This window comes from Capsaspora owczarzaki, assembly GCF_000151315.2.
Source record: "Capsaspora owczarzaki ATCC 30864 unplaced genomic scaffold supercont2.11, whole genome shotgun sequence".
NCBI classification, from domain to species: Eukaryota; class Filasterea; order Ministeriida; family Capsasporidae; genus Capsaspora; species Capsaspora owczarzaki.
Window position 1 is genome coordinate 752,286 of NW_011887302.1, and position 26,045 is coordinate 778,330.

A 26,045-nucleotide genomic window follows, 5' to 3' on the forward strand; every position below is an offset into this window, starting at 1 on the left:
ACCAGACCTGACGTTGTATCAATCATCTCTGCATTTCCGAACGATTTTCCAAATGGCAATTCACTCATTCTTCATTCTTCTTGTTGGACTTGTTGGACTTGATCTGCAATGGTTTGCCATACAACCGAAACGGTCTTGGAGATTGTCTACTGCTTTGCCGCTGCCGCCGCCGCCTTTGTGTTTGGCGGCATGTACCACGGCCACCCGTTCATCCACGAGAGCTTTATGCGTGAGAGCAAGCTGCAGCCGTCGCCGCACACAAAGTGGCCGCTCATCATCGAGTACTTGACGGCGCTTGTCAAATTCGTTGCGCTCAACTTGCTCGCAACCGAGCTTGGCGTGACCTCGATCGCCGGCAAACTCTCGGTGCGTTTCGTCCTACGTTGCTCATTCATGCTTTGCTTATCACACTGGTAGCTACGAGTAGGGGAGGCGAGAGCCCAGCAGCACTTTGGAGTTAGTAAGAGTGCGTAGCGCTCAAATTTTCAAATTTTCACTGCACTTCCATTGCGCTTGTCTCCACGCTTCTTCATGCTTCTTCGTTCTCGTCGTCGCGTTTTGCGTTTTTGCGTTGCGTTTCTTGCTGCGTCTCTTTCGAAAGTGCAACCGTTGAGCGTTCAGTTGAGTCGCGGTCGTTTTCGAGTCACTTTCAGATTTGCGCGTCAAAATTGAAAATTTCCTCCTCTGAATTTTCAACTTGATCTCGAATTTCGACCTTCGCTCATTCACTAACTCACTAACTCACGCATGGTATCGTGATTGAATTTTTACTGCTCTTCTTGTTTGCTTTAGCTGGCCGCCGCTCTCTGGTTTGCGTTCGATTTCCTGCCGACCGCTGCCGAATACGTTTGGGCAGGTCGCAGCTTTGTTCTGCTCGCCATTCACGGCGTTTACCACCTGTCGTACTTGTTCGTGGGACTCTACACGGTCAAGTCGCTGGAGTATGCTAGCAAGCACCTTCTCCATGTTTAGATGTGTCTGAGTTGCTGCGCGTTCGATGCCGAGTTGAGGCGTTGGCCAACCCCCCGTCACGACGTGCGTGCTCGTTCGGTTACAAGGACTCGAGAAGCTGTTCATGCGATCGACATTGCTGTGTTTGTTGTTTGAGATTGTGTGTCTGTCGGTTGAGGTTGTGTGTCTGTCGGTTGAGCGGTCACTTCAAATTGAGTTTTGCACAAATTCCCATTCAGCCACACATTGTGCACTTGGCTACATTTACAGCTTGGGCACACACACCTACTTGACCAGTGTCTGACGGATACAAAACGCTTTTCCAAAAAAAAAAAAAAAAAAACACTCAGTCCAAATTTCCGTCCATTCTGAAACACATCGTTTCAAATCGTTTCCAATTCACACTCACTCAACTCAACTCGCATCATCACATCAACTCACTCATATTGCTACAATGTCGAACGAAGCTCCGAGCTGCGCGACGGGCGCCTGCTACTTTGACGCGTCCAAGGCAAAGGTCGCCCCGCCGACAGAGGCCAACCACGTCAATCCCGCGCTGCTCGACGCCACGACCGTCGTGCCTGCAGAGGACCTCAGTGACGCGTTCTTCCGCGCCAAGCTGTCTGCCGAGCAGTACCACGTCCTGCGCAAGTCTGGAACGGAGAGGTCAGCATCATCATAGAGCGCACAAATGGGCGCACACGCACTGAGAAACGCGTCATCATGCTCTGAGCTGCCTCAGTCACAACGAAAACAATTGATAATTTTGGTTGGATTGGCAGGGCATTCACGGGAGAATACTGGGACAACCACGACAAGGGCATCTTTCTGTGCCGCGCTTGCAATCTGCCGCTCTTCTCGTAAGTTCGAACGCACGGAGGATTGTTCCGAGCACTTCCAGATGGATGGATGGTGCCATAGGGATGGGGCCCTCGCACATTTGGAAGGCACTATATCTCCGCATTTTTGTTGTTGTTGTTGTTGTTGTTGTGTGAATTTCGCATTGATGCGATCGATCGATGTGGCAGAAGCCAGGCAAAGTTCGATTCTGGCACCGGATGGCCGAGCTTTTACGATGCCGTCGACAAGAAGAACATCAAGACCGAGCGGGACGACAAGTTTGGCATGGTGCGTGTCGAGGCCATGTGCAACCACTGCGATTCGCACCTCGGGCACATCTTTGACGATGGCCCCAGGCCCACCGGCTTGCGCTATTGCATCAACTCGGCTTCCATCAAGCTGAACAAGCAGCACTGAACACCAACTACTGCAACAGCTCGGAATAAAGCAACTGTTTGTGTGTCTGCTTGATGACAATGTATACTTGTCTGGCAAAGCAGCAAAACTGTACATGAAAACAACAAAATCAAACAGAAACCAAAAAGAAAAAAATACAAGACACCCGCATTTGTGTGCGTGTTCACTATGGCTTGCAGCCCATCAACGTCTGGTGCACAACGTCTCGATAGGGCTCGTCTGTGACAGTGGCGTCTGCAGTGAGGTACGCCAGGTAGAATGCGTGCACGGCATAGTCAAACTCTTCCTTTCGCGCGTGCTCTGCTCCCAGCGCCATCCAGTCCAGCGGCCCAAGCACGCGCGTGTGGCTCAATGCAGCATCGACTGCGGCTTGTCGCACCGTGTCAAACTCTGGCAGAATGTTGTGAATCTCTCGTCCGATCGCGCCGTAGTTGATGGGCGAGCAAAAGTGCAACGGAAACGACTCGGTGTAGAACTCGCAGTAGACCACCGATCCGGCAAAGCTGAGCGCAAACAGTCCTGCCATGCGTCTCCAGTTGATGGGTCTGTGCGTGACGCGCGGGAAGGCCGTCTGTGAAGTTGAAGATGCGCCAGCGTGTCCAGCGCGTGTGGCCAAGGCGGCGCGACTGGACCAACGCAGCCTCGTCCGCAGAGACCCAGCTGGGTGACTGGCAGTGTTCATCAGAGGCAATCGCGAAAAGCATCCTATCCGCGTGCTCAGGCAGTGCGGGCCGGCGTGACGAGCCAGCAGCAGTCCTGCGAGTCCACTTGCGAGCATGATGGTTTGCTCGCTCTACTTGGCTTGGCTTGAATGTGTACACAAAGGCTTGCTGATGCACAAGTTTGATGAATGGAGTATGTACTTGAATTTGCTGTGAGTTGCAGAGGGTCGAAAGAAGTGAGACTGAGCTGTTTCGGTCAGAATCTGACAACTCGAGACTGAGGTCTCAGAACAGCAGCCCCGCCTTGAAAACAGCGCTTTTGCCATGAACAATAATGCAGGATACAGAGAGACGGCGCGTAAATGGGCGCAGCACCAACGGAAAAATGCAACCCATAACTCGCTTTGCGCCATTCGGTGAACTGGCTAGCCGACGCTCAACGCCAATCGTGTCCCAGGCCCTCTGTACTCGCGCAAGAAGTTACATCGGGTCTTCTCGTTTTCGGACGAGGAGCTCGATCTCTTCTATCCCAATGTCCTTTAATCAAACGAGCCCGATCCGTCTATCTGTTGACGGGGCTCGTTCAAGCTGGACGGCGATTAACGCATCTTGCCAATCTGAGTGGCGCTAACTCACAGTGGGAGCATCACATTTCGGCGTGCGACAGCACCAATCTATACAAACCCTCTTCATTTGCTTTGACTTCCGTACTCTTTGACATTGACGACACGACACTGCTTTTTCTGCTTTCGGCTTCTGGTTTTCTTTCATTCTTCCTTGCTCAGACCGCCTGCTTCGATATCAAAGCCACAATGACGTAGATCAGCAGTCAAAGATTTGAACAACGAGCTGCACGATTGAATGGAGCTGTTGGACGAAAGCCGATTCCAACGCAACGAAATGCTCGAAAACGCTGCCTTCTCCAAACGGCCTGCGAACAAGCCCGGGCTGGGCACAACCATCTGCCATCTCGAAACTTGCCTGTCGAAACAGCCATGGTTTGCTTTTTGGCTCATTGAACCGATCGGACTGGTGAAACGCGTGTTCGAACAATAAAAAACAAAAAAATACAATCCGGAAATAATAACACTGCTGCTGTGACTAGTTCTTTGGTCGTCGCTTTGCCAATCGGTCGTCGTCTTCTTGTGTGGATTGCTCTGCCATGATAGCAGCCTGACGAGCAGATGGGGGAGCAGCGGGAGAAGGGGTCAAGAGTGGTCAAGAAGTGAGCAAACGCCCTGCAGCCCCGCCCCAACCACCACCATATATCGATACATAGTTTCTCCACGAGCTTCTTACCATTGGCGAAGTGCAGGACGAGAGCGAGAACAGGCGATCCGTGTCCTTGAACCGGCGCTTTTGCCTGTCGTTTGCATTCGTCGCTCTGTGCCAAACAATCCAACGACCATCCCCGCGAAAAAGAGATGAGTTGCCAAGTCGACACTGCTCTGGCACAATGTAAGCCCGACCGAGTTCATGAACTCAACCCGAGCGTGAAGAGCAAGAAAGAAAGAAAAAGCCCGCCAAAAAGACGATTCAAAATCGAACGCAATGGAACTGCTCAGCCAACAAACCCCCAAACGTCCAGCTCGGGCTTCCCGACCGACCGAGAGTGAAGACAAAAGGGTCCCGCGTTGCTGTGCTAGGGCGAATGAGAGTGGGCGAGGGCGAGCAAGCAGAAGAAGGCCAAACCTGTTGCTCAAGTAGCCGTCCCAGCCGCGAATAATGTTGCCGTAGAGCTGCGTGTCCTCGAGATAGCTGCCTTCGAAGGCGTAGATTTGCTGCTCGAGCAGCTGCAGCGACTTGTCAATCTGGGTCTTGCGCGCGAGCAGCTCCTCCAGCTCGGCGCGGGCGTTCGCCGCAATGGTGCCGCCACTCGCTGCAGCGCCAGACGCACTGGCCGCGCTCCCTGATGCCGACATTGTTGAATAAATCTAGAGTGACAACGCGAAAAATAATGAATGAATGAATGGACTTGAGGGAGTTTATGTGGTCGCGAGGATGTTGTTGTTGCAAAGGCTGATTTTGATGCGCCAATATGAAGTGGCGATCACTTCGAAACTCTCCTTCCCCCCCCCATTGATGCTCTAGGAATAAGAAATACATGTATTGTGTCACACTGTTTACAGCTTCTACCACACGCTGCTGCTGGGAGCAGGAGGGGTGGACGTGGATGATGCATCGGCCGCCTTGCTCGAAGTCTCCCATTCGGCGGGCCAGTTGGGAGCCTTGCGAGGCGCTTGCGTGGCGGGTTGTGGGCGACTTTGCAGAATGGCAACGTTGGCCTCTGCTTGCTGCTTGCGGTCGCTGGTGACTCGGCGCAGCTTTCGCTTGGCCGTGCGAACCGACTGCCAAGCAATGTACTGATCCACACCAGACTCGCCACGTTTCAACAATGGCACGCTGTCCGAATTGACACCGCCGATTGGTGCGTGTCGTGCCTGTTGCTCGGCTGTGAGGGGTGCAACTTGCCTGATCACGGCCTTTTGGACGTTAAACCTGTAACGGAGGGAGCCCAAGCAAACAACGGAAGAGTCAGAATGCGCATAAAGAACGAGAAATAGCCCCAACAAACAACACTGCATTCCGTGCCCTGAAAATCCAGCTAAAGCCAAATCTTCGCCCAACATTGGAAAAAAAACCACTAGAATAACCAAACAAAAAGCACTTGCTTACATCTTTGCCAACTCTTCGGTCGATTTGGTCGTGGTGGCGCGCAACGCTCGAACCTTGGCAATAGTCGCCGGATCGGTCATGCTCGGGGCGCGCGCGGCGTCGAGGCCGGCCTTCTCGGCAGCCTTGACTGCGTGCTCGGCCGGGGTCTTTTGCAGTCGGCTCGGGCGAGCTTGCTGTTGCAGATATTTGCTGAATGCGACTGGATACTGTGCTGCCGAGGCCGAGGTGGCGACCGACGTCGAGCGCGCCTGGCGTTCTTGGTCTGCAGCGTAAAAGTTGACGCGCTCGGTCAATGCCTGACGACCGGCTTGCGTCAAGTGCGACAGGAAGGCGGCCTCCAGCGATGGAGACGAAGAGCTGTCGTGTGCATTCTTGGCAGGGCCGACGTGCAGCGCGCCAGCGGCAGTGCCGCGGGTCTTTGCATCCGTGCCGTGCGGCAGAGCGGACTTGGGCACGAGGTTGAGTGCCTGGCGTGCCATGACGTTCTGTGGCAGAGGAGTGCGGGCGGCGGGCGATACTGGAATAAACGCGCGCTCGACCGAGGCAAGACCGCGGGTGCGACGGCCCTTGGCGACCATCACCGAGGCCGGCGAGGTGGCCGTCTCGTCAATGACCGGGAAGGGATCGAGCGGCGTCATGGCCTCCGTGGTGCCCACCGTGAAGTTGTTGTTCAGCGTCGGCATGTTTGGCGTTGGCAGTTGCGTGAGACGCGTAAAGTCCTCGTGCACGACGCGCAGCGGGTGGTACGTGACAATGATGCTGGCATTGGCATTGGCCGCGGTGGTCGCAGCAGCAGCAGCCATCGTGCTCATGGCCTTCGTTGGCGCCGCACCGGGCAGCGCCGGCACCGGGACAGCAATGACAGCGCGCGGGAATGGCGGCGTGACGAGCGGGTGCGGGGCGACGTGGGCCGTCTTGTCGTCGAGGGGCAGCGTGCCGGCCTTGCGCTGGGCCTTGATGGCGCGGTGGGGGAACTTGGCGAGCGCCTGCGACCCTGCGCCGTGCGAGTGGAATCCGCGCGCAGAGGCAGTCGCGAAGACGGGTGCGCGGGAGTGGACTGACGCGAGTGGAGCGACAGTGCTGCTGCTGCTGCTGCTGCTGGAGAATGGCGAGATCGCAAACATGCGACGAGAGCCAGCCACGGACGCCACACTCAGCGCAGCAGCAGCAGCAGCAGCAGAAGTGGATGCATGGCGAGTCTGTACTGAGGATGATGATGATGATGGCGATGCAGAGGCAGAGGCAGAGGCAGCGAGCGTGGCGACGCGAAGAGCACCGCAGCCAGAAGCAAGCGCAGAGGAAGATGAAGCAGCAGAAAGCATTAGAGAAGAGAATTGGACTGTGAATGCAATTCAATTGGAAGTGGGCAAGCTATGGAACAATGCAGTAAAAGAGAAACAAACAAGACATGACTTGGGAGAAAGGGAAAGATGAAAAGGGAAGCGATGAAACGGTTGCGATTCGCTTTGGATCAAACCCTCAAAGAGCAGACAAACAGTCAACAATGAACATGGACGAGATGGATCTAGTACTCATGGTGTGGGTTGAAAATGGTACGGCCCTGGAGGGAGAATAACTGTACTTGCATCAACGAACAAAGCAGAAAAAAGTCATCGAAAAACCAAAATTCGTCCTTTTGCTTCCCTCTTGCTCTCTCCGGATTACTCGTCAGTAAACTTGGCGGCACGCTTCTCGACAAACGCAGTCATGCCCTCGGCACGGTCCTTCAGGCCGAAAGTCGAGTGGAAGAGACGACGCTCAAAGTGGGTGCCCTCCTTGAGGGTCATTTCGTACGAGGCGTTGACAGCCTCCTTGCAGAGCTGGACAACGGGCTTGGAGAGCGAGGCAATCTTGCTGGCCTTCTTGACAACCTCCTCGACCAGCGTTTCGACGGGGTAGACGCGGGCAACCAGGCCAGCGCGCTCCATCTCCTGGGCAGAGTACTTGTCGCCAGTGAGGACAATCTCCATCGCCTTGCTCTTGCCCACGGCCTGGGTGAGGCGTTGCGTGCCGCCTGCGCCGGGAATGGTGCCGAGCAGAATCTCGGGCTGACCAAACTGGGCCTTCTCGCCGGCATAGATAATGTCGCACATCATGGCGAGCTCGCAGCCACCGCCGAGCGCAAAGCCGTTGACGGCCGCGAGAATGGGCTTGCGCGACTCTGCGACGCGCGTCCAGTGAGCGAGGAAGTTGGTGTTGACGCACTTGGAGTAGGTCAGCGGCTGCATTTCCTTGATGTCAGCGCCGGCTAGACAGAGACAACAAGATCAAAAAGTGATACATGATCAAGATGGTGAGAATCACAATGAGATTCAGACAATGCACGACATGTCTGAGCGAGTGAGCATCGTTCCCCAAAGCAAAACCACAGCTGGACCGACCTGCGAATGCGCGCTCGCTGCCAGTGATGACGATGGCGCCCACCGTGGGATCGGCGTGGAAGTGCTCCAGGGCCGTGTTGAGCTCGCTCATGAGATCGTCGCAGAGAGCGTTGAGTGCCTTTGGGCGGTTGAGCGTGACCAGGCCGACATTGGCGGTCGGCTTGGACACGAGCAGCGTGTTGAAGCTCAGCTTGGAGACGTCTGTGCAATGGTGCAAGGAGTAGGTGAGGTGTGTGATGTGTGATGTGTGGAGGAGATCAAAGTTGAGTGAGATGAGTGAGAGTGATCGGGATTGACAAAGGGATCACTCGAACTGAGAGGGATTCAGACCTGGGACGGCAGCCGACGAGCCAGCAGAGGCAGCAGTGGCAGTCGAGAGTGCGCGGATGGCTGCGGCAGAAGGCGACGAGGCTGACTGGACGCGGATGGCAGTGCGCAGAGCGTTCAATGCAAACATGCTTGTGAAGGACTTTGGATTGATGACTGCCTGAGGATCTGAGATTGGATTGCCAAGTTTCTGCTACGGTATATATCAACAACAATCACAATAATGCAACTCGTCGTCTCTGCTGCCTTGCCAAATGGGTGATGCAATTGCATTGAATCAGTCTTTCTCTCTCTTTTTGCATATTCAATCTCGTCGTCGTCCCTACAAAGACTCACTCAACACTCCACTCACTCAACCACAAGGGCAACAAGCACAACGCCAAAAAATCACACCGATGTCGGTGCACGTCTTTTTCATTGAGTGCGCGACGCCGTTCGCGTTCGACCTCGACATCCAATCCGCCACGGTCAAGGTAGTACTCCCCATTCAACCTCAACCTCAACCTCAACAGAGATAGAAAGCGAGAGAGACCTGTTTGGCGTGGTTGGTTGTGCTGCCAAGGCGTGGTGGTCTCGTGCTGGACAACGGTCACCAGTCACCACAAAGCTTCGGGAGCCGTGAACAGCTTTGGGTTTGACTGCGTCTTGGCTGTGCTCAAGCAGTCGGGCGGGCAAGCGGTGGGGCGGGGGGTTCACATCCACGGCCGTGCAACACGAGTAAAAGGGGAGGGAGGTTTGTTCAGTGTGTGGGCTGTATTGGAGGGCAAGTGGGGGCAAAAGAGTTAAGCGGAAGGGGAGAGAACGAGAGCCTGGTCATCGAGCAGCTGAGAACAAGAATACAAAATAAAAATAATAAAAAATAGCTGAAAAATAGTGAAAATATGAAAACTAAGAAACTAAGAAATAACAAAACACTTGGTTTGTTGATGAGGATGCAGGTTCTGCAATGGGGAAAGACTCACATTCAGTTTTGCTTTGTTTTTTGTCTGCTAGACACTGATGGAGGCAGTGTTTGAATATACGCGGATTCCGGTCAACCAGCAGCTGCTCTTGGCGTCGGGCGACAGACCTCGCGTGCTCAGCTCCAAGGAGACAATCTTGAGTCTGAGCATCCACGGCTCTGAGCGTCACCCAATCTACCTCATCAGACTCGGTATGAGGGTTGCATGCTGAGAAGCTTACGTTGAAGATTTTGGTTCACGTTGATCTATTCACTCACATCTCTGATTCTGATTGGCTTTGTCGCTTTGGTGCGGACGTGAACAACCATAACGTAACAGGCACTGAAAATGGCACTGCCTTTCCGCCGCCTACTTTTCCGGCGGTCAATTCGTCCATCCAGGAGGCCCAGGATGCTGTTGATGCTGCTGCGCAGCTCGCCCCTCCGTCGACGTTTGGCGAAATCTCGGATCGGATTCTGGGTCAGCAACGGTAAGAGGGGGGGGGGTTTGAGTGCAATGTGGTTGCCTGAATTAACTGGAGAACCCTTCGCTAACTTTGCTTCTGCTGTGGTTGCTCGCCGCAGTCTGGCCAGCATCCTCTTCAACGCGTGTGATCAGCTGCGATCAGTGTTTTTGCGGCTGGGCGAAGACGTTCGCTCGCACCAGAGCGGCTTGGAGGCCGTGTGGCAGTACATTGGATTGCAGCTCAAGAAACTGCAGCCGAGCATTGTCCAGTTTGAAGATGGGTATAACAGTCAGCGAGACCGTCACCAAAAGCTGCTTGATGCGCTCCCCGACGTCGTGCGGCTGCTGGAAAGCATCTCCATCCCTTCAACGATGATTCCCAGCATTGACGCCTCGCCCTCGAATTCCTTGCAGCTCCGGCAATCCGCGCAGCAGGCTCGCACGTTGATCGACTATGTCGACATGGAGCGAATCAACCAAGTCTACGCCACCTGCCGGAACTCTCAGGGCACATTCGATGCAGAAGTCCAGAAAATGATGGCCTGGTGGCGCGAGTGCAACACGTTGCTGGGGACCCCGCCTGCACCGCTGTCATCGCACCTCTCCAAATTGATGACAGAAGAAGAGCTAGAAAGCTTATTTGACCAATTGGTAAGTACGCACTTCGGGGAGGTGAGGATCATCACACTCATTGATTTCATTGCTTTGATCTCTCCCCATTATCCAGCGATCGTTAATTGCCGTGATTCGACGAGACCACGGGAGCCAACCGTTAACAGACCCGAACGTGTCGGTTGTGGTTCATGACAACAACAAAGAGCACCTGCGACAAATGATGGGCTACTTGGAGCACTTGCTGTCGGCTTACTCGGCCCTCAAGAACCTGCTGTTGGACCAACTTCCGGGCACTTGGGACTCTTTGCAGCGCGCCAACACCATAATGGACATTCGAACGAAAATCGACACGATGCTCAAGTTCTTCCCGGATGCGCGGGACAAGAAATCGCTCAACTTTGCCATTATTCGAGGCACTTTTCTCATTCCAGTGCCCTTTGGCCAGAAGTTGCTTGAAATTTGCTTCCGTCGAGCGGTTGCCGAGCTGTACACACAGGCTCGTAGTGGCACACGGGAGCTTCTCGACAAGGTTCGGCGCGCCATTGCCAAAGGCGTCAGCGACGCGGACGCGTCCATTGTCCTTGATGGAGCCCTGGGCTCCTCCTCTTCGGGGAGCTCCTCTGGCGAGCTAGAGCGCAGCAACACTGGTTTGGCTGCGACCCGCGACTTGGCTAGCAGCAGCGGCGCCGCAACCGCTCGATCGACGCTGCAGCTGCGCGGCAAACAGTCGTCCGATTCGATGAATCTGCTTTTGATGCCAATCAAAGGGTTTGATCCAAACTTGCCCTTTGCCGAGATGCTTCGTGACACCAACCAACTTGAGCTACCCGCGTTGGGCAAAGCCGAGTTTGATCAGCTCCGCACCTTCTTCGTGGGGTGGGCTGATACTCTCGCGTCGGGCATACCGTCGTCCCCTCGCTCCAAGTCATCGTTGTATGTACGAAGTCTCGTTGAAACAGTCATCCTCAAAGATTTGGATGCGCTTGTCGACCGGTATGACGGCCTGATTGCCGCCATCGACACGGCCATCAAGCGAATTGAAACCGGATCGAAAATTGAGGTCCTGGACTCTGCGAATGGCTTGAACACGAATGAAGCCAATGGACGAATTCAAGAGCTTGAAGGGCAAGTGCGTCAGTTTACCCTCTTCCTCGCTGAAATTCGTCGTCTTGGCGCGGTTGGTGGTGGTGGCGCGGCGCCGAGCAGTGGATCAGCGTCCATCGTGGCCGAATCCGAGCTGCGCTCGCAGTTGCAAAGCGCATCGGCGTTGGAAACGGGCTTGAGGGCGCAGCTGGCTGCCGCCATTTCGGTGGAAACGGGCCTGCGCGTCCAACTGGCAACCTTCATGTCGAACGAGTCCGACTTGAAAGCCCAGCTTGACACGGCGGCCACGACTGAAAAGGACGTGCGCGCCCAGCTCATGGCCGCAGCGACGTTGGAGTCCGAGCTGCGCTCACAGTTGGCCGTTGCTGCCAAAACCGAGCAGGAGGTTCGCCGGCAGCTGAGCGTCGATGCAGCCACAGAGGCGGATTTGCGCGCTCAGATTGCCGTCGCCGGTGCCACCGAAACGAGCTTGCGTGAGCAGATGGCGAAGGCTGCGGATGCCCATCGGGAGAACAACGATCGGATGCTTGCCGACCTCCAAGAGCAGAGCCAGCAGAAAGCCGAGCTTCAGCAGGTGCTGGAGACGACCCAGTCCACTCTCTTGTCGACGCAGTCCGATTGTCAGACGCTGCGCCAGGAACTCGAAAATCTACGAAAGCAGCTGGACAGTGCGACGGCTGATCGGCATCAAGCGCAGCAGGAGCTGGCGGCACAGACCCAAACGGCAACCAATGCTGCCTTAGAGCATAGTGCAGCGCTTGCCAGCCTCGGTGCTGCGCATGAGGCTGCGTTAGCTCAAGTGCGAGCTGAGCACGAAGCGATTGCTGCGCGAGGGCGTACGGTCCTCGGCAGCCTGAATGCCGAAGTGGCCAACCTCAAGTCTAGTCTCGATACGCAAGCGGATCAATATAGCGCGCTTCAGGTTGCTCATGTCGAGCTTACCTCGCGGTATGAGCAAGTGTGGCGCGACAACACCACAGCGCAGCAGGCTCGCGACGCTGCCACATCCGAGCTCGAGCAGCTGAAGAGTACGTTGGCCGCAAAAGCGGATGAGAATGCTCTGCTGCAGCAACAGCTTGCCGACGCCACTCGGCAGCTTGATGCGCAATCGGACACTGCTAAACTGCTGGCCCAAGATCGCGAGGACTTGAACCAACGACTCGTTCGTGCGCAAGAAGAGCTGGCTGGACTCCAAGCTGCCGCACGCGTGCAAGAGGCCGCAGCGCTTGCGTTTGCAGACGAACGAAAAGCCAGTGGCGAGAAGGCCCAAAAGCTGCAATCCCAAATTGTGGAGTTGCAGCAAGCGCAGCAGGCAACCGCTATGGAGATGGTCGCCGCGAAAACCAAGGCAGACCAGCGCGTCCAGGCGCTTTCACAGGCCTTGGAGCAGTTGTTTGCGCTTGCGCATGCCGATCGCGAAGCCGGTGGCGATGCTGCACCCTCTGCTCGGGTTCTCGAGGCAAGTGCCGTCAAGCAGCTTCCTGAGGCGCTGCAAACCACGCTTGGAGACCTGGAAGCCTGCATCATTCGCATGCAGTCTGCCCTCGTCACAGACAAGACGCTGCTCGATAAGGACCGCGAGCTCATTTCGCAATTGCGCCACCTCGTGCAAGGGAAGAATTTGCAGCCCGACGACTTGGCGAATCTCGCAAGCATGGTGCGCGCGCTCGAGCCAGCATTCACGCACATTCAGCTTGTGGCACGTAGCGTCCTGCAACACTCTCCTGCTGAAATTCCCTCCACTGGCTTGAATGTCGCTCTCCCGACCTGCTCTGCTTCGGCACCCGTGGAAGAAGTTTTCCGGAACGTGGCTGCATGGAGCGGGATTCTGCAAAAATTGAATCTCGCCGTGCTTTCGGTCAAGACTGATTCCATTTTCCAGCATTTGAACCAGATGATGGAGAAGGAATCGGAATCCTTCGGTAAAGCGGAGCGAAATGCGTTGCTTGGAGAAAGTCGTTTGCCTGTGTTTAAGCTCACCCCCTTGAATGTCACCTTTGTCTCGACCACATTCGTAGCTCGTGGGGCAGACGTGATTGCGGTGCAAAAGTAAGTTTGAACGCTTTTGTTTTGGACAAGGCGGAGGCGAGACACTTTGGGAATACTAACAAGTCTTTCTGTTCGTGCTTGATAGTTTCAGCCCGGGAAGCGCAGTTGTTTGCTTCCCCAATGCTGACAAAAGCAAGTGGTGTGTCTTGCATCTCTCCGACGGCGTCTTTGTGCGAGATTACTTTGTGTCGCAAGAGTGTTGCAGGGAGCTCAGACTCCAAGACACATCGAAAAAGTGCGGTATTTTTCTTTGTGTATTTGTGCCATGTTTGGTAGCTGGCATGTGGCTGACATCTGATGACTGCAATTTCATTTTCCAGGGAGCTTTACGCCGCTCGCGTGCTTGCCATTCGGCCTGTAAGCAAACTGTTGCGCGTTGGAGTTTTTGTGCATGGTATCAAATTGTCGACTCACTTTACAAACTCGCTCGTGTTACGAATCTGCTTCCAGAAGCCCGATCCCAAGAAAACGGCGTACGAAGTTGATATCGAAGCTATGTGAGCGAGCGAGATGCTTCGTGCCTTGTGTTTGTAATTATTCGATTTCATGTTTCTATCATTCATGTACACTGTGCCAAGCGGTACATTTCTTTCTCTTTTGACTTTTTGTATTCATTGTTCGTTAAAAGAAAGAAAAAAAAACAACAACGGTGGAGCTCGAGGCAGCCAGTCTTTGAATGGCATCGAGAACACGCCGCCACAACTCTTCAGTTTACGAACGGTAGCTGGCGTTGACCTTGACGTAGTCGTACGAGAAATCGCAAGTCCAGTACGTGGCTTGCTCTTTGCCGCCGGGAATGTTGAGCTCAAGGCGGCAAGTAATGTCGGTGTGCTTGAGAATCGCGAGGGCAGTGTCCTCGTTGACGTCGAACGGGGCACCATCCTTGACCAGCTGCTGCTCGGGAAGGGGGCGGTTGCCGTTTGCATCAAGGCAACCCATGAACAGATTGACCTTGGAGGGGTCGAACGAGATGCCGCTGTATCCTGCCGCGCACAAAATTCGGCCCCAGTTGGCATCTTGACCGTACAATGCCGTCTTGACCAAAGACGAGGTGGCAATGCTCGAAGCGATAGTGTGGGCATCAGAGTAGGAGTTGGCACCCTGAGTACCGTCCAACACAAAAGAGAAGAACATTGGTCAGTTCCAGGCATGTCGACAGCTGGCGGTAAGGCAAAAAAAAAAAAAAAAAAAAAACACAAACAAACTCGAACTGTACCGTGACGGTAATTTCGGCAAGCTTGGTGGCACCCTCGCCGTCGCGGACAAGCAGCTTGGAGAGCTCGGCAGCAGTGGCGGTGAGTCCATCACGGAAGGCAATGTAGTTGGGCGACGTCGTATCTTCAATCACCTTTTTGGTTTTCCGTTCGAAATTGGAAGAAGAAGGTCATATCAGAACACAGCATCTACAAACGTGATAGTTTTATCGCAAAACATCTTACAGGAAGCTTGCTCTGGCCGTTGGCCAAAAGGAAAACTGAATCATTGGTGCTGGTGTCGCCGTCGACAGTCACGCAGTTGAAAGAGCGGTCGCACGCGTACGAAAGAGCGCTCTGCAGAGCCTTTTGGCCAACTGCGGCGTCAGTGGCGAGAACGCCCTGCAAGTAGCAAAAGAAAAAAAAAACGGAAATCCCCCATTTGTGAGAACCATCAGACACCCCTACCAGCACAGCCCAGACCAAAAGAACACGAGTGAGACACTGACCAACATGGTGGCCATGTTGGGATGGATCATGCCAGCGCCCTTGGCGATGCCAGTGATGGTAATTGGGCCGTGACCTTGCAGCATAATTTGCCGCGAGACCAGCTTGGGCTGTGTAAAACGACAGAAAGTCCATCAGAAGAATGAGCACAAGCAAGGGGGAAATGCAACAACAACACGCAAATTTCAAAAACCCCGGACAAAATACAAACCTTGGTGTCGGTGGTCATGATTGCTTGCGAGGCGTCTTGCCAGCCTTGCTCAGTCTTGAGGGACTTGGACGAGAGCTGGATTCCCTTGGCGATTTTCTCCTACCAGATTCCCCAAACGCCACAAACACAAAAATTGTCAGACCACAAGAAACCGCCGTTTGTGGTGGTGACTCGAATCAGGCGCTTACCATGTCGAGATGCTGGCCAATGACGCCCGTCGACATGACCAAAACCTTGCCAGTAATGTTGGGATTGGCAGAGCGCAGAGTCTCGCTGGCCAATGCAGAGGACTCGCGAGCAGTCGCCAGACCCTTCTCGCCGGTGCAGGCGTTCGCGCAACCGCTGTTGATCATGACGGCCTGGATGTTGCCTGGGTTGGCATCCTGATGATTGCAATTTTTGTGCAGAATCCCAAGACAGACAAAGTCAATTGTAAGTCTTGTTAAACAGCACGAATAGGTGGGTTTTCAATGCAAAAGTCTGAGCATTTTCGATCTTTTTTTTTTTTTCTTTGGTTTGGCTGAACTCTGCTTTGGCCTTCTCTCCAAGTCACTGCAGCAGCCGCCGCTCGCCCGCCCATCTTTCCCCTCCGGCTTGGATCGATCCATCCATGGAAATCAATGGGTTCAAGCGATGCAGCAGTGCATTTGCAACAGCGATCGTGTAAAAGCGCGTTGGCTCAATGCTTTGCGCATGTGTGTGCTGCTCAACCGGTTTTTTTTTTTTTTCTTCTCGCTTGATGGGATCGGTTGGTGCAGCAGCGTCCAGCCGTGCATCGATCGCTTCAGCAACAGACAGCGCGATGGATGACGCAAACAAACGCAGTGCCTTACGATGAGCTCCTTGGACACGGTGAGCGGGGCAGCGCGGAACTTGTTCTGTCATGCAATCAAAGAGCGAGAGCGAGAGCGAGAGATAAGGATGAGCATCAGACAACGACCATAAGGGAGAGCTCCAGTTCGACACAGTGCTCGAAGGTTGATCCATCAAGCAATCACATACACACAAACATACTCAACACAAGGGGTTACCTTGGTGTACACGCCGGCAGCAGTGCAGGGAACCTCCGAAGCAACCATCGCAAAGTCGAGGCCGCCGCGCTTCTTGATGCCGCACGTCACGCCAGACGCGAGGAAGCCACGCGCAATACGAAGAGATGTAGTTGCCATTCAGAAACGGGTGTGGAAAGAGGAAATGGAAAAGTCGAGAGACAGAGAGAGAGATTCAACAATGTCAGACTGAGCCACCAAATCTGGATTCGCGTTCAATTCTATGCGAAAAATGTCCAATTGGCGCTCCAGATGCGAGGATGAGATCGACCGTGTATAACGAGGCTCGTGTGTGTATGTATATATATATATATGTATATGTGTGTGTGTGTCGTTGCTTGAGCGATCTGTTACAGAAAAGACGTCGGGCAAAATTTCAACAACGCTGCATCCATTTTTCAATGATGCAGGGGCTTTTTTTTTTTTTTTTCTTCGTTCCAGTACACAGCAAGCAGCATTACTTTTGAAAAAGGAGACAAGTTTCATTGCAAAACATTGTTTCAAGTGTAGTTTCCTGGCACAGTTTGAGCATCCGGATCGGCACCGTGGAGCAACAACAACAACACCGTTTCCCAACTTCCGCTGGCCGCAGCACCGTGGAGCGGTGTTAGCCCATCGCAGTCGCGAGCATTTACGTACTCGTGCTCAGTGCAGCTGGGGTCTAGATTGCACGTGTGACCATCGCTCTGAAGCGGCGCGCCGGTGCACTTTGTTTGCGGCGAATCCGACATGTCCGTTCCACTCGACTTCTGCTCGGCTGCTGATAAGGCACCCACTGATGGGGATTTGCTGCCCTGTTTGGTACTACTCGAGCGGTACGGTGAGGATTTGCTGGTGGATGCTTCGGCTTTGTCCAAAATCCATCCCGACGACAGCCTTCTCGAAATGGAAGGCTCATGGGCGGCTCTCCAGTGGTGAGGATGGTTGATGTGGTCCCGATGGTGGTGCACAGAGCCAGAGCAAAGCAGAAGGCGAACACACGCCGCAAATCCATGCGATGCCGCGTCGTGCAGCGGCAGCCGATCGCTCTTGTCGCGCATGTACTTGTTGGCCCCGAATTTGAGGAGCAGGTCGACGCATTTGGTATGTCCTCGAAAGCACGACCAGTGTAGCCTCGTGTTGTCGCAAAAGTCCCGCTGGTTGACCACCGCACTGAGACGCTGCAACAGCTGTGCTTGCCCCACCACGCCGAGGTATTGTCGCAGCTTTTTGTTGTCATGCCCGCTGGCCGCAGCGTCGGAAGATGATTCTTCGCTCCCGACTTTGGTGAGATTGAACAGTTTGCATTGGTGTCGTGGACGAGAGGAGGAAGAGGAGGTGGCGGAGGAGGAGGAAGAAGCGGAGGAGGACAGGTTCTGAGAATCGGGGAAGAAGGGATTGGCATCCGTCGCGGGTCCTACCAACTCCGACCTGGCGTGATGTGGTGGGTCAGGACTGCTCGTGTCGTCGCTGCGCCTTGTGCAGCACATGGACGAAGACAGGCAGTTGTACAAGAAAAGCTGCCCGGCAGTGCTGCCCAACAGGTCGTGGCCGAACGCGCTGCTCAGCTCGGGCGACGCTTCCATATTTCTGAGCAGCACGTCTTCGAGCAAAAGCTGCAGCGTCTCTTGGTCTTGCTTGGCCCACGAGCCGTGCACAATTCCAAAGTTTTGAGCGTCATTTTCGCAGCACAGCGGCATGGTTTGTTCGATGAGGGGTGGATGAGTGGCGCGAGAGGAGCGGAAGGAAGAAGAACAGTGTTGTTGCTGGTTGTTGGTGTTGGCTAAAAAAATTTCCTCCCAATAGGGTGTTGTTTTGGGGTGTGTGTAGGTTGAAATCTGAGGATAGAATTCAGACTTGACAGTACGCACGACGACCCTTGAATTCTGCTCTGAAAACGACAAAAAAACAACAAAAAAACGCGGCTGGGGAGAGAAGACTGATGAATGTGTCAACTTGGTCATTTCGAGTTTGAAAGCTCATCGTCATCCAATGAACACGCCTACTCTTGAGCTCATCCTCAATGGCACTATAAGCTTGGAATGCAGGTTGGGAAGGAGTGCATGGCCAGTCTTGATTCATTTGTTCAGAAAAATGACATTGTCCGCTTCCAGCACTCAGCCGCTGTTTCTGGGCATCGACCTGTCGACGCAGCAGCTCAAAGCCATTGCTGTGGACGCAGACCTGACTGTGACGCACGAGTTTGCGATTCCCTTCGATGCCCACTTTGCAGCCGAGTTCAAGTGAGTTCGTTGAAACGTCTCTCAGATTTTTACCGATTGGGCTGTCAAATTTGGAGTTGGAGTTCAAAATTGGAACTCTACACGCGTTATTATTACTTGCTGTGCTTCGAACAAAAGTGCTTCTCTCATCTTGGTCTCTGCAATCTTGTTGCGAATGCCTTTGACAATGCGTGTGCAGGATCAAGGACGGCGTGCAGGTCAGCGCGACCGAGGCGGACGTAGTCACAGTGCCGACGCTGATGTGGGTTGCTGCGCTCGACGCCCTGCTCGCCAGCATGCGCAGCCAGGCGTTCCCATTCCATCGAGTCAAGTGCATCTCAGGCACGGGGCAGGTGAGGCGGCGCAGCCCAGCAGCGACCTGAACCCAGACCGAGACCGAGGAGCGAGAATGAATGGTGATGATCTGCCATAGAGATGAACTCACCGCTGGTTGGAACTTGGATACTTGGAACTTTGCTTGGCGTATGGGATACTGTATCGCCGTTTAGCAACACGGCAGTGTTTACTGGGCCAAGGGTGCAGAGTCTACCCTCGCTGGTCTCGAGTCCTCCAGCAATCGCGAACTCAGGGACATTCTGTCGCAGTCCTTTGCCGTGCAAGACTCGCCGATCTGGATGGATTCAAGTACTGCTGCCGAGTGTGCTGTTCTCGAGCAGGCTGTTGGTGGACCCGAGAAGCTTGCCGCCATTTCAGGATCGCGGTAAGAACTCGCTTGGCAATTTCGCCCGAATTTCGCCTCTGCTTTCGTTGCAATAGTTTGTCGATCTATCGCTTGAAACAAGTGCATGCTAATCCTCGATGATTTCCTTTGGTTTTTTTTTGGGGGGGGGTGGTGGTGCGCGGTGCATCGCGGTGCATCGCAGTGCGTACGAAAGATTCACTGGCGCCCAGATTGCGAAATTGCAACGCACCAAACCCGACCAAATGGCAGCTTGCGAGCGCATTTCGCTTGTGAGCAGCTTTGTTGCAAGTCTGCTCATTGGCGGCTACGCCCCGATCGACGAGTCGGATGGGTCTGGGATGAATTTGCTCAATCTGCAGACTCGCAATTGGGAAGCTCGGCTGCTTCAAGCCACTCAGGTCTCAGACCTGTCCGTCAAGCTTGGTGCTCCCGTACCTTCCGATACGCTTGTCGGAACCATCTCTCGATACTTTGTCTCGAGGTATGTTGCTTTTGGGTGCTGCGTTGAGGGGCTCGAAGACATTTTCATTCTTGCACGCTCAACACATGTGCGTGCTTTTGCAACAGATATGGGTTTGCCGAGGACTGCGTCGTTGGCGCCTTTACTGGTGACAATCCTGCGTCGCTCGCTGGCATGCGAATCGGTGAAGGCGATATGACGGTTAGTCTCGGCACTTCGGACACGCTCTTCCTGTGGCTCAAGGACACTCAGTCGCTTCAACAAGGTAATTGCTGGCAAAACGGAAGGAGTAGTGGCGCTTGTCTTTACAATCACTCGTGGGTCAGCTGTTGGAAGTGTGTGTGTTGGGGGGGGGAGTGGCGCGGACACGCGACAAAAGGAGCTCATCGTGCAATTGAAATTCAGAACGTACCACTTTGGACGGACATGTCTTTTGCAACCCGGTCGACACCCAGTCCTACATGGCATTGCTCTGCTACAAGAACGGCTCCTTGGCTCGCGAGCGAGTCCGCGATCGCGCGCTCCACCTCAACAGCGAGCAGACCCAGACGCAAAAATGGGCTGCATTCGATGCCGCTCTTGCCAGCACTCCAGTTGGGAACAATGGCATCGTAGCTGCCTACTTCGACCAGACAGAAATTACACCCAGCGCCCGCGGAGAGCTGCGGCTTGGTGCAGACGGCAACGAAGTTGCAGCTCTGTCGCCGGAACAAGAGATTCGTTCCTTGATCGAAGGGTAAATGGGATGCACGCCGGTCTTGTTCAAAATGGCATCTGTTTTCTGTCGTATCTCATCTCTCGACAACACGCACAGACAATTCCTGGCAAAGCGCTTGCATGCCGAGCGTCTTGGGTACAATACTTCCTCAGCCAGACGCATCCTTGCAACCGGCGGCGCTTCCAACAATGGTGCCATTTTGCAGGTGGGCACATGTCCACAAACACAATTCCCCCCCCCCCGCCCCCGCGGGTCCAATTTCTGTTTTCATTGTACTCACGGGTTGAATGTTCAATGTTGCATTTGTTGGTTAGATCCTTGCGAACGTTTTTGGCGCACGGGTCTACCGCTTGGAGCAAGCCAACTCGGCTGCGCTTGGGTGTGCATTCCGAGCTGTGCATTCATGGCGCAAGCATGGCTCGCTGCACGATGCCCGCTCGTTTGAGCAGGCTACCGCCCAAGCCGAGCCACCCAAGCTTGTTGCTGTTCCTGATCCGGCTGCCACTGCTGTGTACAATCAGCTCCTGCAAGCCTACGCCAACGTAGAAAGTCTGCTCGTGGCTCGAACAAAGCGAGACGCTTGAACGGATCATTGAGAGCCGATGTATGCAAACAATGCCAAACGGTTTATTGTACACACTGGAATACATTGGGATTTTCTTTTACGATTCAAACTTTTACAATTGATCGCAGGGCGGCCTTTCTCTTACATGTGAAGATCAACTTCAAGAGCGTCCGTATCGTCACTCGTATCCATCATTTGTAAAGCAGCAGGGGCAACAGGCTCGGGTTGCGCGTTCTTGAAAGCGATAAATTCCTGCAGCGTTGGAATGGTAGGCGCCGCCACAGCGGGTGCAGCGGCAACTGGGGCCGAATGAGCTGTAGAGATCGTTGCAGGACGGGGAGGGAGAGGAGCGTCAGCAGCAGGTCGAGGAACAAAGCGAAAGCGCGCAAGAGCCGCTTGCACGGACGAGGAAATTGGTGAAGAATCAGTCTGGGAACCTGGAGTCGCCACCGACTTGGCTGGCACAAGCGCAGCTGGTACAAGCGCAGCTGGCGGAGGAGCAGCGGCAGACGGAGTTCCGCCCACGGACAGCATTGATACAAGCGAATTTTGTGTGCCAGGCATCTCGTCTGGAGGCAGCCCTACGCCAGCCATCTTGCCAAAATCGGCGTCCGAATCGCTGTTAGCCGCCAGCAAGTCGGTAGCTGGCCGCATCTCTGGCGCTGCGTCGTCACCCGAGGCCGTTCGCCTCCTGGACGATCGATGGCCGTGTCGCTGTTTGGAACGACGTCCAGCTGACCGCCTGCGAGGACTGTTGTTGCTATTATCATTCTCATCGTCGTCGTGCTCATCCATCGAGCTGGATGCTTGCCTCTTCCGGCGTTTCTTGTGAGAGGCAGATTCTCGTCGGGAAGGCGCTGCAGCTTCATGCCGCTGCTCGCCAGGACGATCATCAACATCATCATCATCATCATCATGATCATCATCTTCCAAACCAACAGAGTTAGCGGGCTCGCGTCGCCTTTTGCTTGGCATTGCGGCAACAGCTGAACTATGTGCGTGCGTTGAGCTGTTTCGGTCGTTCTTGGCGATTGCAGAACGATGGCTCTGTTCTGGCAGGGTGGTATCTGCCAAAACCATATTCCCTTCGTCGTCCACAATCAGCTCTTGCACGAGTGTGGCACGATTGCGAGCAGAATCAGCGCCAAACGCAACGTTCAAGGCTGAGCCAGTAATGCCAGGCTGGTCGTGCGCTGTGGTACTTGGCACAGGCTCGCGCAAGAAGGACGACCATTTCCCAGCAGCAGCAGCAGCAGCAGCGGCTCCTGCAGAACTTGCCGAGGGTGCTGACTGCGTCCCACCACGAGCCTGGCGGCGCTGTTGGCGCCCGATCAACGAAAGCTGGCTGTCCGGGACATCGTCCATGTTGTCGTCCTCGTCGCTGCTGCTGGGCGGCTGGGCGCGTGTTGCTGTGCCAGCGGCAGATGCTTGTCGAGAGGGAATGAGCAAGTGCCCAAACTGCGACGATAAACCCAGAGCTTGGGTTCCTCGCTGCTGCGACGCGCTGGGTGCATCGGCAGCCATCGCGCCTGCCCCGTCACCTGGCCCGCCTCGGGTCTCCACTGACTCGAGTCCAACCAGGCTCAGGCGCTGGAGGACAATGGTGCGCTGGAAGAGGTAATTTTCATCTGGGTCGTCAGGAAATGCTTCGTGCAACGCGTCGGCCATGCCAAGCAGCGCCGCACCTTGCAACGAGGATTCAATCACCACAACCGCGACAATGGCATCCTGCAGCGTAGTTTCGTCCCGAAACATCAATCGGGCATGTGCCTGAGCCAAGCGCACAAGACTTTCGAGCAGACGAATGGTGGTGCGCGCTGCGTTGCGATTGTCTGCAGCACGTTGCATCTGATAGTACCGACTCAGCACAAGCTCCGCGGCCTCGCTCAAGTGCGGATGTTTGGTGGTTTTCACGAGCGAAAAGTAAGCCTGGATACGGTCGAGCGACCAGGTGAAGGGCGCTGGCCCGCCATGCAGATTGTTGGGGTTGTTCATGTTATTGCGAGCACCGTCCAGACGGTGCTGGTTGTTGCCGCTCAGTGGTTGCTGAGACATGTCTGCATGGTCGTGCTGCGACTCGCTCGCGGGCCTGTCGTTGTTCATCATTGCGGCAGCGGCTTCGTTGAGACTGCCAGCAAGGCCTTTCTGACGCTGCTCGAGAATGAAGGTCGACAGCACTCGGTCCCACTCTTCGTTCACCTTGTCGATGAGCACAAGAATCACGTCAAAGCGACTGAGAAGCGGACTGGCGATCGCAATGTTCACAAACACGTCCTCCCGCTCGTCGTATTTGCCCTTTGGATTGGTCGCTGCAAGGATGGTGGTGCGTGTGTTGAGCTTGCACACCAGGCCAGCCTTTGCCACGCTGATGGTCTGCTGTTCCATGGCCTCGTGAATGGTGGCGCGGTCGTGCTCGCGAATGCTGGCAAACTCGTCAATGCAGCAGAGTCCGCCGTCAGCAAGCACCAACGCGCCGGCCTCCAACTGCCACTCGCCAGAGTCTTTGACGGCAGTGACGGTCAAGCCGGCGCTCGTCGTACCGATGCCCGTCGTCACCACGGATCGCGGAATGACCTTGGCAGCGTACTTGAGGAATTGTGATTTGCCAGTGCCTGGATCGCCCACGAGCAGCATGTGCGATTCTCCACGAATTTTCAATCCTGACTTGTCCGTGTGCTGGACGCCGCCGATGAGCACCATGCTGACGGCGAGCTTGACGAGATACATGCCAAAAACTTGAGGGCAGAATGCGCGCAGCAAGCGGTTTCGACCGGCGAGGGGCTTGTCTGCGTATGCGCTCCAATAGTCCACAAAGCTGGCACGCAGCTCGTCCGTGACAACCACGCGCGACCGTTGCTCATTGTTCACGCGAATGTGATTGGCGTACAAGACCATCTCCAAGTCGCAGCGGTTGTCGTTCGCCGCAGCCCCAGCAGCCGTTGTAGCGCTCGCAGTCATCAAGGAAGCAGCATTGCTGCTTGCCCCTGCTTGAGGGACTGTGATGTGTGCGCCAGTGGTACCTGCCAACACTGCAGCGCTTTCGGTGCCCGTGGCAATGGCGGCGGCAGCTGTCGCCACCGACGAAGAAGCCCCAGACACTGGTCGCCATCGTGTCAATACAATGCCCGTGATGGTGACATCGTCGCCTGCCTTGCAAGCGTCCACTAGATCGTTTTCTAGAATGCATGTCATGGAGCGAGGAATCGTGCCAATGGCCAGCCGCTGCACCTGCTCTTGAATTTTGATTTCTTGGTGATCGCGACAAAACTGGGAGCTGTTCATAGTGAGGGCCGTTTCTGCTTCGCGAAACTTGGTCGACTTGCAGGGCATGCCTTTCTCGTCCAGGTGCGGGCAGCGCGAGGGGCGTGGGATGGAGTGAAATTGTTCAAACTCGGCCTGCGCACAACAAACAAGATCGGTGTCACAAAGAAAACGTTTGGGGGGGGGGGCGGAGATGATTAGTTGGCGGTTGCGGTTTGCAGACTTTTAAAGAACGAGGAACACGAAATGCTCAAACACAACAGTGCATTGAGAAAGCTGGCGTACCTGCACTCGGAAGGTTCCTTTACATTTCTCGCAGGAAAACTCGCGCTCAAACTCCAGCATGCGAACACCGCCTGTTCGTGTCACGGTGCCTAGAGTTTTGGGCAATGATCACCGTTAGCATTGCGCGAGTGCAGCAAGAGTGGTAGCAGCAGTTCTGACCGACGTTTGTTTACCTGAAATGGACAAAAACTGTCCAATGTCTGTCGACCGTGGCAGCTGTGCGCGAGTCACTTCGGCGCAAATCGGAAGATTGGACAAACGTGCATGGACGTTATTCTTGTAAATCTGTTGGGAGACAAGGCCAGCCACCGTGTGAACAAAACTCACTGTCCATCAACCAACCAAAAAACTCCAGAGGGTCCATTTTCAAGCACATGTGACAATCAACCGTTGGTCCTCACCATTTCGGAGCACCCTTCTGAGCGTTCAAGCATGAGAGCCTCGCATTGTCGGATGGCGTTGTCAAAAATCGGCAAGAGGGTGAGCGGAAAGGCCAGCAGCAACGTTCCAGTCTGGTGGTTGGAGTCGATGATATCCAAGACACTAAGTTTCACAGAACAAAAACAAACGAGTAAGCTCTAGAGTTGCGTTCAAAGCTTCTCGGAAACACGGAATCGCGTTCTGAGCGCAAAAACTCAGCAAAAAAAAACTGAGAAATTACTGTGACCAGCAACCTCCCATCCTCTCGAGTTGTTCGAGTTGGGGTTTTCTTATTCTATGCCCCCAGAATCGGATGTTCTGGTGGCGTGCGACTCACTTGATTGACACGCTGTAGTGCTGGTCGGCATTGGGTGCGAGCAGAATGCTCTCCACATCGGCAGCATGGTACGTGGCGCAGAACTGCACAAACGCCTCTGTTGAGTCATTGAACAAAAGTGCGTGAGTGTGTACAACAAAGTGAGCGACGACGAATGCGCATCGCAGGGGAGGTGCCTTGGGCTCGTTGGCTGGTGAGCTTGGCGCCAAAAGCGAAAAAAAAAGCGCGCCAATGCTTGAAACTGAAACAACGAAACCAAGTCCCACCCCACACACACACAGCTGCTTTCACACAGACCAACGCCGGTGAGCTCACCAAGGAACTGGCTGTCCGTGTAGTCGCCAATGTTGTAGGGGCAGTGCATCGGCATGCTGGGCGCGTCTCGCTGCGGAAGGCGCGAACGGAGAAGCGGTTCGTCAATGCACGACCAGCCGAAAAAAAAAAAAAGTGAACTCGCTGGGTTTGCATTGCAAATCTGAGCAACGACCAATGCCATGTTTTGAGGACAATAATGGTTGGATGTATACCTAGATTCAGAAGGGAGGGGGAGGCGAGAGAGGGCGGGAGGAATTCGAGTTGAAGCAGAAAACGAACGGCGAAACTTTGTGTTTGCATGCAATACTGTACACCCATGCACGTCCTGTCCTGTTCTGTACATGAATGCTAATACTATGCTTGTCTGTCTCAGTCATCTATTTTTCGCCATT

General features: G+C 54.5%; 11 protein-coding genes across 11 annotated transcripts; 4 read left to right on the forward strand and 7 right to left on the reverse strand.

Moving 5' to 3' along the window:
* Positions 1–75: 75 nt before the first annotated feature.
* Positions 76–1,189, forward strand: CAOG_06447 (hypothetical protein). Its single transcript, XM_004345146.2, has 2 exons — positions 76–366; positions 793–1,189. Exons 1-2 carry the CDS (start codon positions 109–111, stop codon positions 970–972), a joined length of 438 nt encoding a protein of 145 aa, XP_004345196.1. The 5' UTR covers positions 76–108; the 3' UTR covers positions 973–1,189.
* Positions 1,190–1,306: 117 nt separating this feature from the next.
* Positions 1,307–2,356, forward strand: CAOG_06448 (peptide methionine sulfoxide reductase). The gene is made up of 3 exons (XM_004345147.2): positions 1,307–1,617; positions 1,734–1,811; positions 1,980–2,356. The coding sequence occupies exons 1-3, from the start codon at positions 1,406–1,408 to the stop codon at positions 2,206–2,208; spliced, it is 519 nt and encodes a 172-aa protein (XP_004345197.1). The 5' UTR covers positions 1,307–1,405; the 3' UTR covers positions 2,209–2,356.
* Positions 2,245–3,136, reverse strand: CAOG_06449 (hypothetical protein). The gene has a single exon (XM_004345148.2). The coding sequence runs from the start codon at positions 2,984–2,986 to the stop codon at positions 2,375–2,377; it is 612 nt and encodes a 203-aa protein (XP_004345198.1). The 5' UTR covers positions 2,987–3,136; the 3' UTR covers positions 2,245–2,374.
* Positions 3,137–3,872: 736 nt separating this feature from the next.
* On the reverse strand, positions 3,873–4,818 carry CAOG_06450 (hypothetical protein). The gene is made up of 3 exons (XM_004345149.2): positions 4,563–4,818; positions 4,170–4,254; positions 3,873–4,043 (listed from the first exon to the last, which is right to left on the reverse strand). Exons 1-3 carry the CDS (start codon positions 4,790–4,792, stop codon positions 3,972–3,974), a joined length of 387 nt encoding a protein of 128 aa, XP_004345199.1. The 5' UTR covers positions 4,793–4,818; the 3' UTR covers positions 3,873–3,971.
* Positions 4,819–4,972: 154 nt separating this feature from the next.
* On the reverse strand, positions 4,973–6,886 carry CAOG_06451 (hypothetical protein). The gene is made up of 2 exons (XM_004345150.2): positions 5,547–6,886; positions 4,973–5,369 (listed from the first exon to the last, which is right to left on the reverse strand). The coding sequence occupies exons 1-2, from the start codon at positions 6,866–6,868 to the stop codon at positions 5,003–5,005; spliced, it is 1,689 nt and encodes a 562-aa protein (XP_004345200.1). The 5' UTR covers positions 6,869–6,886; the 3' UTR covers positions 4,973–5,002.
* A 211-nt stretch (positions 6,887–7,097) lies between these two features.
* Positions 7,098–8,501, reverse strand: CAOG_06452 (enoyl Coenzyme A hydratase). Its single transcript, XM_004345151.2, has 3 exons — positions 8,258–8,501; positions 7,928–8,128; positions 7,098–7,794 (listed from the first exon to the last, which is right to left on the reverse strand). Exons 1-3 carry the CDS (start codon positions 8,382–8,384, stop codon positions 7,208–7,210), a joined length of 915 nt encoding a protein of 304 aa, XP_004345201.1. The 5' UTR covers positions 8,385–8,501; the 3' UTR covers positions 7,098–7,207.
* Positions 8,502–8,547: 46 nt separating this feature from the next.
* On the forward strand, positions 8,548–14,044 carry CAOG_06453 (hypothetical protein). Its single transcript, XM_004345152.2, has 9 exons — positions 8,548–8,727; positions 9,248–9,407; positions 9,535–9,685; positions 9,780–10,311; positions 10,388–13,301; positions 13,398–13,428; positions 13,514–13,663; positions 13,749–13,785; positions 13,879–14,044. Exons 1-9 carry the CDS (start codon positions 8,650–8,652, stop codon positions 13,927–13,929), a joined length of 4,104 nt encoding a protein of 1,367 aa, XP_004345202.1. The 5' UTR covers positions 8,548–8,649; the 3' UTR covers positions 13,930–14,044.
* CAOG_06454 (amino-acid N-acetyltransferase) lies at positions 13,980–16,569 on the reverse strand. The gene is made up of 8 exons (XM_004345153.2): positions 16,371–16,569; positions 16,173–16,217; positions 15,528–15,722; positions 15,340–15,438; positions 15,131–15,238; positions 14,868–15,023; positions 14,645–14,776; positions 13,980–14,529 (listed from the first exon to the last, which is right to left on the reverse strand). The coding sequence occupies exons 1-8, from the start codon at positions 16,506–16,508 to the stop codon at positions 14,140–14,142; spliced, it is 1,263 nt and encodes a 420-aa protein (XP_004345203.1). The 5' UTR covers positions 16,509–16,569; the 3' UTR covers positions 13,980–14,139.
* A 319-nt stretch (positions 16,570–16,888) lies between these two features.
* Positions 16,889–18,156, reverse strand: CAOG_06455 (hypothetical protein; the record flags this gene model as incomplete). Its single annotated transcript, XM_004345154.2, has 2 exons — positions 17,789–18,156; positions 16,889–17,137 (listed from the first exon to the last, which is right to left on the reverse strand). Exons 1-2 carry the CDS (start codon positions 18,065–18,067, stop codon positions 16,889–16,891), a joined length of 528 nt encoding a protein of 175 aa, XP_004345204.1. The 5' UTR covers positions 18,068–18,156.
* A 291-nt stretch (positions 18,157–18,447) lies between these two features.
* On the forward strand, positions 18,448–21,126 carry CAOG_06456 (xylulose kinase). The gene is made up of 8 exons (XM_004345155.2): positions 18,448–18,610; positions 18,789–18,942; positions 19,099–19,310; positions 19,474–19,773; positions 19,860–20,017; positions 20,158–20,488; positions 20,567–20,675; positions 20,785–21,126. The coding sequence occupies exons 1-8, from the start codon at positions 18,462–18,464 to the stop codon at positions 21,052–21,054; spliced, it is 1,683 nt and encodes a 560-aa protein (XP_004345205.2). The 5' UTR covers positions 18,448–18,461; the 3' UTR covers positions 21,055–21,126.
* Positions 21,121–25,764, reverse strand: CAOG_06457 (mini-chromosome maintenance deficient 9). The gene is made up of 6 exons (XM_004345156.2): positions 25,654–25,764; positions 25,339–25,435; positions 24,983–25,124; positions 24,755–24,866; positions 24,582–24,670; positions 21,121–24,431 (listed from the first exon to the last, which is right to left on the reverse strand). Exons 1-6 carry the CDS (start codon positions 25,706–25,708, stop codon positions 21,177–21,179), a joined length of 3,750 nt encoding a protein of 1,249 aa, XP_004345206.1. The 5' UTR covers positions 25,709–25,764; the 3' UTR covers positions 21,121–21,176.
* Positions 25,765–26,045: the final 281 nt, after the last annotated feature.

Coding starts and splice junctions, on each gene's coding strand:
- CAOG_06447 (XM_004345146.2), top strand. CDS start 109: ATGGTTTGCCATACAACCGAAACGGTCTTGGAGATTGTCTACTGCTTT. Junction 367..792: donor CGATCGCCGGCAAACTCTCG/GTGCGTTTCGTC, acceptor TGTTTGCTTTAG/CTGGCCGCCGCTCTCTGGTT.
- CAOG_06448 (XM_004345147.2), top strand. CDS start 1,406: ATGTCGAACGAAGCTCCGAGCTGCGCGACGGGCGCCTGCTACTTTGAC. Junction 1,618..1,733: donor CGCAAGTCTGGAACGGAGAG/GTCAGCATCATC, acceptor TTGGATTGGCAG/GGCATTCACGGGAGAATACT. Junction 1,812..1,979: donor TGCAATCTGCCGCTCTTCTC/GTAAGTTCGAAC, acceptor TCGATGTGGCAG/AAGCCAGGCAAAGTTCGATT.
- CAOG_06449 (XM_004345148.2), bottom strand. CDS start 2,986: ATGCTCGCAAGTGGACTCGCAGGACTGCTGCTGGCTCGTCACGCCGGC.
- CAOG_06450 (XM_004345149.2), bottom strand. CDS start 4,792: ATGTCGGCATCAGGGAGCGCGGCCAGTGCGTCTGGCGCTGCAGCGAGT. Junction 4,255..4,562: donor GACGGCTACTTGAGCAACAG/GTTTGGCCTTCT, acceptor TGTTTGGCACAG/AGCGACGAATGCAAACGACA. Junction 4,044..4,169: donor CGTCCTGCACTTCGCCAATG/GTAAGAAGCTCG, acceptor TCTGCTCGTCAG/GCTGCTATCATGGCAGAGCA.
- CAOG_06451 (XM_004345150.2), bottom strand. CDS start 6,868: ATGCTTTCTGCTGCTTCATCTTCCTCTGCGCTTGCTTCTGGCTGCGGT. Junction 5,370..5,546: donor ACCGAAGAGTTGGCAAAGAT/GTAAGCAAGTGC, acceptor CCTCCGTTACAG/GTTTAACGTCCAAAAGGCCG.
- CAOG_06452 (XM_004345151.2), bottom strand. CDS start 8,384: ATGTTTGCATTGAACGCTCTGCGCACTGCCATCCGCGTCCAGTCAGCC. Junction 8,129..8,257: donor CTCGTCGGCTGCCGTCCCAG/GTCTGAATCCCT, acceptor ACCATTGCACAG/ACGTCTCCAAGCTGAGCTTC. Junction 7,795..7,927: donor CAGCGAGCGCGCATTCGCAG/GTCGGTCCAGCT, acceptor GTCTCTGTCTAG/CCGGCGCTGACATCAAGGAA.
- CAOG_06453 (XM_004345152.2), top strand. CDS start 8,650: ATGTCGGTGCACGTCTTTTTCATTGAGTGCGCGACGCCGTTCGCGTTC. Junction 9,686..9,779: donor CGGATTCTGGGTCAGCAACG/GTAAGAGGGGGG, acceptor TGCTCGCCGCAG/TCTGGCCAGCATCCTCTTCA. Junction 13,302..13,397: donor GAAGGAATCGGAATCCTTCG/GTAAAGCGGAGC, acceptor CCACATTCGTAG/CTCGTGGGGCAGACGTGATT.
- CAOG_06454 (XM_004345153.2), bottom strand. CDS start 16,508: ATGGCAACTACATCTCTTCGTATTGCGCGTGGCTTCCTCGCGTCTGGC. Junction 15,439..15,527: donor TTGGCCAGCATCTCGACATG/GTAAGCGCCTGA, acceptor GGAATCTGGTAG/GAGAAAATCGCCAAGGGAAT. Junction 14,777..14,867: donor ACGGCCAGAGCAAGCTTCCT/GTAAGATGTTTT, acceptor AAAACCAAAAAG/GTGATTGAAGATACGACGTC.
- CAOG_06456 (XM_004345155.2), top strand. CDS start 18,462: ATGACATTGTCCGCTTCCAGCACTCAGCCGCTGTTTCTGGGCATCGAC. Junction 18,611..18,788: donor CACTTTGCAGCCGAGTTCAA/GTGAGTTCGTTG, acceptor ATGCGTGTGCAG/GATCAAGGACGGCGTGCAGG. Junction 19,774..19,859: donor TCTCGATACTTTGTCTCGAG/GTATGTTGCTTT, acceptor CTTTTGCAACAG/ATATGGGTTTGCCGAGGACT.
- CAOG_06457 (XM_004345156.2), bottom strand. CDS start 25,708: ATGCCGATGCACTGCCCCTACAACATTGGCGACTACACGGACAGCCAG. Junction 24,867..24,982: donor CAGAAGGGTGCTCCGAAATG/GTGAGGACCAAC, acceptor GTCTCCCAACAG/ATTTACAAGAATAACGTCCA. Junction 24,671..24,754: donor ACAGTTTTTGTCCATTTCAG/GTAAACAAACGT, acceptor CCAAAACTCTAG/GCACCGTGACACGAACAGGC.